Genomic DNA, 11,759 nt, shown 5'->3' on the forward strand with positions numbered 1-11,759 from the left:
CTCAGTGGTGTCGCAGGTATCAATTTATTAACAGCTCGGGTTGAGCAGTTCAAAGCCTATTTTAATGTTTTCATCACTTTGATACTCACAAAAAGGTCCGATAGAAATAAGTATTCCATCAAATGAAAGTTATAAAGAAAGGTCATAAATTCACCATCATCCATGACCAATTGACTGATGGACGAAGGCCTCCCCATTTCGACGAGATTTCTCACGATTCTGCGATGCATACATGTCAAGTCTCAAGGATTAGCCGCGACACGGTTTTTCACAATGTCGAGAGTGTCTCACAGCCATGCAATGAGTTCTCACGTTTTTTTGTTCACAGAAAATGACTCACTCAGCCCTATTGATTGCAGTGTATCACCGGTAGCTGCTGCCAATGGTTCAGATCTTATGTAAGGGTCAGCTCCAAAAGTTTTGTCTTTGCGCACGATATTTCTGTGAGAAAGAAAGCAGGAAACTAATAACTACCCAAGGTTAGTATTGTTGTCATTGACTACGGGTGTGTTCACTAAGCTGGACAGTACATTTGCCTATTGCTGCTATGCAAACAGACCCTTACCGCTCTGTTCTTCAAAGTGGACTTGCCTTGCTGCATGACATTTCAACGTTTCTGTGCCTAGGTTTATTGGGTTCCCTTTCTCTCAGTTTCTTGTGCTGCTACCTCTTTTCTTGTATTTCTTCCCAAAGTATTGCAATAGGGGTCTCATTATATTGAACTCTCTGGAGTTGGGATGTATGGCGATGCAGCAATCCACCCAGCAGCTGCACAAGCCGATCTCATCGCTCCATCTCCGCGGGTGGACATTCTCTCGGATGCATTCCATTGCTTGGCTGCCACTCTTCACTATCCTTGACCATTGGTCATCGTCCCTTCTCACAACGTGTCCTGTCCAATCCCAATTAATATTTCACAAGTTTGAATACTGTATTATTTATGTAAAATGTTGCGTTTAACCTGCATATGTTCTCTAATACATGTGTTCCTCTTTTCGTCTCTCAATATAATTCCAAGCACGCATGTTTCTCTCGCTCTCTCTCCATGGATTCTTTACGGATTGTTAGGGTTTTTTAAAACAATCGTAAACGACCCTTTTAATCAATCCTGTGCCGTAGTAGGTAGTGAACCTTGGTTAACGACTTTCATTTTTAGACAAATTGGTATTACAAATAATCAGTATTGAATTATTGTGCATATTGTTGCTCAATCGGGATAATTAATATTACTACGCTACAATACGGAGTAAAATGCTACAGCACCGAATGTTATGTTAAATGTTACGAGGCAAAGTTAATGAAATACACGTGCTACACCTGAATCGATTCCACAATTATTATGTTGTGTACTATGGGTTATCCAGAAAACCCGGCTTGCTTATTTTCTCTAGTTTGCACACGCTGGGGGACTCGAGGATTTGTGGAATGATATACTGCACTGCATTACACGATTTTGGGCCTCTGCAGAAATGAAGCGATGACATCAGTTGACGTGCAGCGGTGTGATGGATTGCACGGCATCGCAGGACCGTGAAGAGATGGCAACAGTATGGGGAGGACCTTCATCCAGCAAGACAAAGTGATCCCCGGCTCAAATGAACATCGAGGCACTGCTAACATCTCCTCTTTCCAGACCTGAGCCTGTGGTGGCAATTCCGCATTTTTACGTATGGGGATGAGTCTCTCCAGAGGACAATCAACTGCTAACCCCACCAAAGTGCTTCTCATTATACCAACCCCGAATCGATGATGGGCTAAGTTTAACTCCCAAACCAGGATTTGCACTCGCAACTTTTCCATTACTAGACGCTCGCTCAACCGCTGGCCGGCTCTACTGCATCCTACAGTGGCTAGACAATGACTGTAACACGCTATTGAAAATCCTGTATACTCGAGTAAGTTCATTCAATAGGATGATAAAACATGTACGAAATAGAAATGCGGCACCAGTAAAAAAAAAAATTGTTAAAAAAAAATCACAAACCACCGATCGTCACTTCACGTCACCACCAGGTGAGTGAATGGGTGGATTCTACCCTTCTGCAAGGTTACGTGGCGCCTTACTCCGCGACCCATGAATGGTGCGATTAACGCAATGAGCACCCAAGAGTTCGCGGGCACGGGGTCATTCTTACGGCACAGTTCGTGACACTCGATCGCCATCTCCTCCTTGAATGGACTCGAAACGCCCAAAGCCCCGGGAGAGCCGCCTCACTTAATCGCAAACCTGATGCCTCCATTTCATGTTCAACGTTATCAAAGCGTGTGTTGTGCTCATCACGGATGATGACCTTGCGTCCGCGCGCGACGTTGGTCAACACGGCGACGAACGGCTTCAAAGTACAACGCCGGTCGTCACCATTCGCGACTTCATTGTTTTCCTTAATTGGCACAGCAGACAATTAAGGACCGAGACACAGACGCGGAGCAATGCCACGCCACTTTTGCTCCCTTTTCAATACGATCGCTCCGGGCAGTTCGACTTGTTCAGTACAAAATATTGATATATACACACACACACAAACACACGCGCGCGCGCAGTTCGCAAAAAAATATACATGAAAACTGCAAAAACGTGTAGATTTAAAAAAAAAATTAGCGACGTGTCCTATCCGTTAAAACCTGCGCGCATCTTCTCAAACGGAACAATTAGCGAGGCGGTAGTCGTGACGAATCACGCCTTTATACCTTCTCCTCTCACTGGGGAGTCGTGGGGAAGACCCACAGTGCCGTCGAGGAGTGAGTGGTGTGGTGGCTGCTTCGGATACAACGATGAGGATGGGAGGCAGACACACACACACGCTCGCTCGCTCTCTCTCTCTCTCATACACTCACTCACACAATGTAATTAATTACTCTCACGTTTTACCTTCTGACGCCGGCGGTCCCACCACGGTGACGAGTTTCGCGCAGTGCTGCTGCTGCTGCTGCCTCTCAGCCAGAGGCGAACTATCAATCGGCCGGTTGCTGCACGCACAACGAGAAAAAAATATCCCACACCACCCCCCCCCACCACCACCACCCTCGTTTAGCCTTCAACCGGAAAAGTGGTGACCAGAACCACTCCCGGCCGCCTTTGTCTCCCCCCCCCCCCCACCTATAGCGGCTATATTAACAACACCGCAAACCGGGTACTCATTTAATGCCGAGTCAACCTAGGGGAGGCCCAGATGATTGTCACTGGTGTCGGTGGGCGTGAGCGGGAATAGAACTCGGGTGGCTCCTGCCGGACTCGTGGCGCGACGGGCACCCTTCGAGCGCAACCAAGACAAGGAGACAAGAAGTGTGACAACTCATTGTGACACTCACTCGAGCGGGATGCGATGATGGATCGCGTGTTTACCTTCCCACGCTGTGGAAACAACGCGGGGGGTGGAGGGTGGGAGTTCCCCGGCTCAATGCGTCGTGAGCGCAGCGTTGCACTTCAGCCAAAGAACGATGTTCATCGAGTGTGGAGGGGGCTACACTCAGGCAGACTCTGGCAACCCAAGCACTGTGAACGTGCTCGAGATGTCACCAATCACAACGGGGGTTTATTACCTTTGAGCACTCGGGAGTCGCACGAGACGAGGGGGGGGGGGTCTCCCCGCCACAGCCTCCGCAGCGTAGACTCAGCCACCGGATGAGATGAATCGCATGGTTGTTAAAAGGCAGACACAAGACTATGTCTCTCTCTCACACACACACACCACACACCACACACACTCTCTCTCACACACACCACACTCTCTCTCTTAACTCTCCCTGCACTCTCTCTCACACCACACACACTCTCTCTTAACTCTCCTTCCACTCTCACACACACCACACACTCTCTCTTAACTCTCCTTCCACTCTCACACACACACACACCACACAATCTCTCTTAGCTCTCCCTGCACTCTCTCTCTCACACACCACACTCTCTCTTAACTCTCCCTACACTCTCTCTCACACACCACACTTTCTCTCTTTGCTCTCCCTGCACTCTCTCTCACACACCACACACTCTCTCTTAACTCTCCCTGCACTCTCTCTCTCACACACACACACCACACACTCTCTCTTAACTCTCCCTACACTCTCTCTCACACACCACACACTCTCTCTTTACTCTCCCTGCACTCTCTCTCACACACCACACTCTCTTTTAACTCTCCCTGCACTCTCTCTCACACACCACACACTCTCTTAGCTCTCCCTGCACTCTCTCTCAAACACCACACACTCTCTCTCTTTACTCTCCCTGCACTCTCTCTCACACACCACACACTCTCTCTTAACTCTCCCTGCACTCTCTCTCACACACCACACACTCTCTCTTAACTCTCCTTCCACTCTCTCTCACACACCACACACTCTCTCTTAACTCTCCCTACACTCTCTCTCACACACCACACACTCTCTCTTAACGCTCCCTGCACTCTCTCTCTCACACACCACACACTCTCTTAACTCTCCTTCCACTCTCACACACACACCACACACTCTCTCTTAACGCTCCCTGCACTCTCTCTCACACACCACACACTCTCTCTTAACTCTCCCTGCACTCTCTCTCACACACCACACACTCTCTCTTAACTCTCCTTCCACTCTCTCTCACACACCACACACTCTCTCTTAACTCTCCCTGCACTCTCTCTCACACACCACACACTCTCTCTTTACTCTCCCTGCACTCTATCTCACACACCACACACTCTCTCTTAACTCTCCCTGCACTCTCTCTCTCACACACCACACACTCTCTCTTAACTCTCCCTGCACTCTCTCTCACACACCACACACTCTCTCTTAACTCTCCTTCCACTCTCTCTCACACACCACACACTCTCTCTTAACTCTCCCTGCACTCTCTCTCACACACCACACACTCTCTCTTAACTCTCCCTGCACTCTCTCTCTCACACACCACACACTCTCTCTTAACTCTCCTTCCACTCTCACACACACACCACACACTCTCTCTTAACGCTCCCTGCACTCTCTCTCACACACCACACACTCTCTCTTAACTCTCCCTGCACTCTCTCTCACACACCACACACTCTCTCTTAACTCTCCTTCCACTCTCTCTCACACACCACACACTCTCTCTTAACTCTCCCTGCACACTCTCTCACACCACACTCTCTCTCTTAACTCTCCCTGCACTCTCTCTCACACACCACACACTCTCTCTTTACTCTCCCTGCACTCTCTCTCACACACCACACACTCTCTCTTAACTCTCCCTGCACTCTCTCTCTCACACACCACACACTCTCTCTTAACTCTCCCTGCACTCTCTCTCACACACCACACACTCTCTCTTAACTCTCCCTGCACTCTCTCTCTCACACCACACACTCTCTTAACTCTCCCTGCACTCTCTCTCACACACCACACACTCTCTCTTAACTCTCCCTGCACTCTCTCTCACACACCACACACTCTCTCTTAACTCTCCTTCCACTCTCTCTCACACACCACACACTCTCTCTTAACTCTCCCTGCACTCTCTCTCTCACACACCACACACTCTCTCTTAACGCTCCCTGCACTCTCTCTCACACACCACACACTCTCTCTTAACTCTCCCTGCACTCTCTCTCACACACCACACACTCTCTCTTAACTCTCCTTCCACTCTCTCTCACACACCACACACTCTCTCTTTACTCTCCCTGCACTCTCTCTCACACACCACACACTCTCTCTTAACTCTCCCTGCACTCTCTCTCTCACACACCACACACTCTCTCTTAACTCTCCCTGCACTCTCTCTCACACACCACACACTCTCTCTTTACTCTCCCTGCACTCTCTCTCACACACCACACACTCTCTTAACTCTCCCTGCACACTCTCTCACACCACACTCTCTCTCTTAACTCTCCCTGCACTCTCTCTCACACACCACACACTCTCTCTTTACTCTCCCTGCACTCTCTCTCACACACCACACACTCTCTCTTAACTCTCCCTGCACTCTCTCTCTCACACACCACACACTCTCTCTTAACTCTCCCTGCACTCTCTCTCACACACCACACACTCTCTCTTTACTCTCCCTGCACTCTCTCTCACACACCACACACTCTCTTAACTCTCCCTGCACACTCTCTCACACCACACTCTCTCTCTCTTAACTCTCCCTGCACTCTCTCTCACACACCACACACTCTCTCTTTACTCTCCCTGCACTCTCTCTCACACACCACACACTCTCTCTTAACTCTCCCTGCACTCTCTCTCTCACACACCACACACTCTCTCTTAACTCTCCCTGCACTCTCTCTCTCACACACCACACACTCTCTCTTAACTCTCCCTGCACTCTCTCTCACACACCACACACTCTCTCTTAACTCTCCCTGCACTCTCTCTCTCACACCACACACTCTCTTAACTCTCCCTGCACTCTCTCTCACACACCACACACTCTCTCTTAACTCTCCCTGCACTCTCTCTCACACACCACACACTCTCTCTTAACTCTCCTTCCACTCTCTCTCACACACCACACACTCTCTCTTAACTCTCCCTGCACTCTCTCTCTCACACACCACACACTCTCTCTTAACGCTCCCTGCACTCTCTCTCACACACCACACACTCTCTCTTAACTCTCCCTGCACTCTCTCTCACACACCACACACTCTCTCTTAACTCTCCTTCCACTCTCTCTCACACACCACACACTCTCTCTTTACTCTCCCTGCACTCTCTCTCACACACCACACACTCTCTCTTAACTCTCCCTGCACTCTCTCTCTCACACACCACACACTCTCTCTTAACTCTCCCTGCACTCTCTCTCACACACCACACACTCTCTCTTTACTCTCCCTGCACTCTCTCTCACACACCACACACTCTCTTAACTCTCCCTGCACACTCTCTCACACCACACTCTCTCTCTTAACTCTCCCTGCACTCTCTCTCACACACCACACACTCTCTCTTTACTCTCCCTGCACTCTCTCTCACACACCACACACTCTCTCTTAACTCTCCCTGCACTCTCTCTCTCACACACCACACACTCTCTCTTAACTCTCCCTGCACTCTCTCTCACACACCACACACTCTCTCTTTACTCTCCCTGCACTCTCTCTCACACACCACACACTCTCTTAACTCTCCCTGCACACTCTCTCACACCACACTCTCTCTCTCTTAACTCTCCCTGCACTCTCTCTCACACACCACACACTCTCTCTTTACTCTCCCTGCACTCTCTCTCACACACCACACACTCTCTCTTAACTCTCCCTGCACTCTCTCTCTCACACACCACACACTCTCTCTTAACTCTCCCTGCACTCTCTCTCACACACCACACACTCTCTCTTAACTCTCCCTGCACTCTCTCTCTCACACCACACACTCTCTTAACTCTCCCTGCACTCTCTCTCACACACCACACACTCTCTCTTAACTCTCCCTGCACTCTCTCTCTCACACCACACACTCTCTTTACTCTCCCTCCACTCTCTCTCACACACCACACACTCTCTCTTAACTCTCCCTGCACTCTCTCTCACACCACTCACTCTCTCTTAACTCTCCCTGCACTCTCTCTCTCACACACCACACACTCTCTCTTAACTCTCCCTGCACTCTCTCTCACACCACACTCTCTCTTAACTCTCCCTGCACTCTCTCTCACACACCACACACTCTCTCTTAACTCTCCCTGCACTCTCTCTCTCACACCACACACTCTCTCTTTACTCTCCCTGCGCTCTCTCTCTCACACCACACACTCTCTCTTAACTCTCCCTGCACTCTCTCTCACACCACACACTCTCTCTTAACTCTCCCTGCACTCTCTCACACACCACACACTCTCTCTTAACTCTCCCTGCACTCTCTCTCTCTCACACACCACACACTCTCTCTTAACTCTCCCTGCACTCTCTCTCACACACCACACACTCTCTCTTAACTCTCCCTGCACTCTCTCTCACACACCACACACTCTCTCTTTACTCTCCCTGCACTCTCTCTCACACACCACACTCTCTCTTTACCCTCCCTGCACTCTCTCTCTCTCACACCACACACTCTCTTAACTCTCCCTGCACTCTCTCTCACACACCACACTCTCTCTTAACTCTCCCTGCATTCTCTCTCACACACCACACACTCTCTCTTTACTCTCCCTGCACTCTCTCTCACACACCACACACTCTCTTAACTCTCCCTGCACTCTCTCTCACACCACACACTCTCTCTTAACTCTCCCTGCATTCTCTCTCACACACCACACACTCTCTCTTTACTCTCCCTGCACTCTCTCTCACACCCCACACACTCTCTCTTTACCCTCCCTGCACTCTCTCTCACACACCACACTCTCTCTCTCTCTCTTTACTCTCCCTGCACTCTCTCTCACACACCACACTATCTCTTTACTCTCCCTGCACTCTCTCTTTACTCTCCTTCCACTCTCACACAGAATTCCTCGCTCGCTCCGTGCGAGCGCCTTTCTCTCTCCCCGGCAGCGCGCTGACGATGTGGATCTTGTCGAGAGCGCGACACCAGCGAAGAATAATCGAAACAACCGCGCGTCCCGCGGCGCTTAACGCACCGAAACAAAAAAATTAACTCAAACAACGCGCAATGCACGCCGATGATGTTGGACACGGACTCACGCACACGTAACCCCTCGTGCGAGTGCACTGCGGCGTGTTGGTGTGTGCCGATCGCCGGCGGGATAGCGAAACTACACGAACTCACCACGAAGCCATCCGTTCGCCGTGGCCAGCAGACCTCGACAACATCGCATTTAGCTCACGAACCGCATTGCTACCGCGCGCAAGGATGGAGTCGAACGGTGCACCATCGCCGTTTTGTCAATGCACGCCAAGTAGGTCGTGGGGATTATTTGACCGTTGCTGGTCAGTACGGGTTAAATTAATGTTGGGGCGGTGGGGGGGGAGGTGCATGGACTTGGGGGGGGGGGGCATAGAAGTACACAACAACAATGGGCTGCCCTCTGCTGCCCATAACGTGGTCGTCCATCGGAGCACTATATACAAGCACTGTAATACCACAGGGTCACAACCTGCTGAGCTCGACGAGATATAACGAGATCGGACGCATTCGCGGGTGATTTGGTCAAAGAGGCTATTTGTAAGAACACACTGGCGGAAACAATTTGCAACAATAGCGGAGGCGGATGAGAGTGCATTCCCCCCCCCCCCATGCAGATGTGGAATTTGCTATAAAACAGGTCCGGTGGCCACTTAATAAATTGGATTAGTTGCAGGATGGTGTGCAAGCAGATGTAAACAACAGGACTCAAACAGACAAGGGCTGCCCTGTGTCTGCTATTGTTGAGATCAACGTTATGTCACGGCACTGTATGTGTTTCATTTGCGTCCAACTGGCACCCATATCTAACAAAGAGGGGGCCTATAGTATATGGCAGTTCCCCATCAGCGGTTTAAGCGTGCCTGACTGCTGATGAAACATTTCATGTTGAAACCAGTCCAGAGTAACCAATGCTGCTGAAAAACATGCTCACTCCCAGAACATCGTGTGTCCGATGGTTGACAAAAATATTCGAGATAGATATTGTAAATGTGCATATTGTATGCCTATTTACCACTGGTCCTTGCGCCGATATATCTCCACATTTCTTCCACCGTGATTTTCAATTACAGAGTGGCACGTGAAGTATAAATTAAAATGTTCTTGGTGTCAGAGGTGCCTCCGCGTACACACTAAGTAAATTTCAGTGCATTTGTGGCTGGCAGACTCTGAGTCAGATTCAATTAGCTTCGCTTTCCATATTTAAATATCACAGTTGCCACGGTTCGCCTAGTTATGATTCACAGGGAACATCCAGTGACCGTTTGATTAATTTCATTCATTTGGGTTGTATATTCCATTGCATTTGGATTTTTTGAGAGTCTTAGTTGATTCCTCTCGGAAATAAATATAAAGCTGATGCGTAAAAGTAATGCAAACCAAGCATGGTCACAGATCTAGGTAAAGATTCAACCCTGGTTGGAACGGGTGGGGCATGTGTGCAGGATGGTGGCAGAGCCAATTGCAGAAGACCGGAGCAGATGGGGGGATGCTTTTTCTGACAGATCTTGGAAGTCATGTGTCTGCTATGCAGCAGAAACTGGCAGATGATAGAAAGTGTTGAAGTGTGGCGGCATCAACAGCTTAGGGGCCGTCCATAAATGACGTCACGCACCTGGGGGGGGGGGGGGGGTCAGACATTAGGGACGATGTGTGACAAGGGGGTGGGGGGGGGTTGAGAAATGTGACGTCACATCAAAATGCGCAACTTTAAATAAATATAGATAACACGTTCTACTTAATTAAATATACTTTGTAATAAATGTTTTCTCCTACAACATCAGAGTGCAGCGCCACATTAAATGCGCACTACAATTACAATAGTTTAAAACGATTTGAAGCATGTGTTTTTTTTGGGGGGGGGGGGGCAGAGCTTTGTGACGTCATATTTGAGGGGGGGTCTGACTTTTTGTGACGCCGTGTGACGAAGGGGGGGGGGGTCAAAAATCGTACAAAATCGTGTGACGTCATTTATGGACAACCCCCTTTGGCTTCGATGACATCTTGATCTCGAAAGGTACAGCTCTGCAGCTCGTACCCATGTCACTCTTGCAATTGAGACGAGCCTGGTCTCTGGAGTTCACGCCTGGTTAAAAAACAAAGAATCTTGCTTGCTTACGCTACCGTTGACGGGCCTTCACAAGATCGAGCACTAGTCTTTCCAAAAGTTAGTCCACACGAGCTGTACACCACCACATGCCAAGCGAGTGTCATCAGTGCTATAATAATAAAATTGTAGATTACTGTACTGCGAATCGAACATGGTGCTAAATTGCTTATGAAATAACAATATGGACTCAAAACGTTTACACGTTGTTGAAAATGAACAATCTGCAAAGAAATTAGGTTTTTTTGGGGGTTATATCGCGTAAATGTTGTTAAAACCCGCCACCACCCGAGACAGCCAATTTGCAAGGGTTGGCTCTCCAACACATACCAACACATGCCAAGCCACAGCATTTACAAATGTAAATGTTGTGGCTTGGCTCTCCAACTCACCGGTGTTGCTGTACTAGTGACGAATTGGCCAAGTTCTGTTAACTTGACAACCCTTACTAGTTGGCTGTGTCGGGTGGTGGCGGGTTTTAACGACACGTTTATACATTTACGCGATCTAACCAAAAAAAACCTCTTATGGATATTGGTCGCGAAAGCCTACGTGTTAATGTGCAAAGAGCATGTGATATTGACTGCCATTTAATTCACCTGTCGACCCTCACTACTCACTCTCCACACTCATGGATGGCAGATAAATGGCGTGTTGAGCCGCATGACGGGCTGCCCTCGAGATTTAAATACTGAGATGAATTCAGTGTAAAAAAATCCCTGTACTACTTGTGTACGTATTTCCCGCAGCAAAAGTGGCTACGTAAACTCCGTTAAATCACCATTAAGCGCTATTGCCACGGGGGGGCTATTGTTGCACCACACGCTTCATTCCAGCGTATTAGTGGCTATCAATAAAAAGGCGCTCTATACAATTGAACGGCAATTAATGCCCTCCCTGCTTGTTGTTCATTGTATCACAACCAGGATCTCCTGAACTACCATGGTAAATGGTATCGATGCCCTCCCGCTACTATCCTTAAGGAAATAATATCCATGTGATAGACTGGGGAGTGGCGCAGTGGCTGACAGACTTGGCTCTGAACCTGGTGACTGGAATTCGATATCCAGCCATGGCTAACTTGAGC

The 11,759-nt window shown here is 49.0% G+C and overlaps 1 protein-coding gene across 4 annotated transcripts in view; it reads right to left on the reverse strand.

The window, feature by feature from the left end:
• STXBP6 (syntaxin binding protein 6) overlaps nucleotides 1–8,860 on the reverse strand; it is a 63,557-nt gene extending 54,697 nt beyond the window's left edge. The window contains exons 1-2 of one of the 4 annotated variants that reach the window (XM_032947988.2): nucleotides 8,710–8,860; nucleotides 2,870–2,967 (exon numbers count right to left, since the gene is read on the reverse strand). In XM_032947988.2, coding sequence (XP_032803879.1) covers nucleotides 2,870–2,967; nucleotides 8,710–8,753 — 142 coding nt within the window. In that variant the 5' untranslated portion in view covers nucleotides 8,754–8,860. Of the gene's footprint in view, nucleotides 1–2,688; nucleotides 2,846–2,869; nucleotides 2,968–3,343; nucleotides 3,489–3,540; nucleotides 8,638–8,709 lie in introns of those variants that run through there. The other 3 variants (XM_032947992.2, XM_032947993.2, XM_032947990.2) reach the window with 3 other exon arrangements.
• Between the last annotated feature and the right edge of the window lie 2,899 nt (nucleotides 8,861–11,759).

Source organism: Petromyzon marinus, chromosome 6, assembly GCF_048934315.1.
Source record: "Petromyzon marinus isolate PM22_M1 ecotype Great Lakes invasive population chromosome 6, UKy_Petmar_22M1.pri1.0, whole genome shotgun sequence".
NCBI classification, from domain to species: domain Eukaryota; kingdom Metazoa; phylum Chordata; class Hyperoartia; order Petromyzontiformes; family Petromyzontidae; genus Petromyzon; species Petromyzon marinus.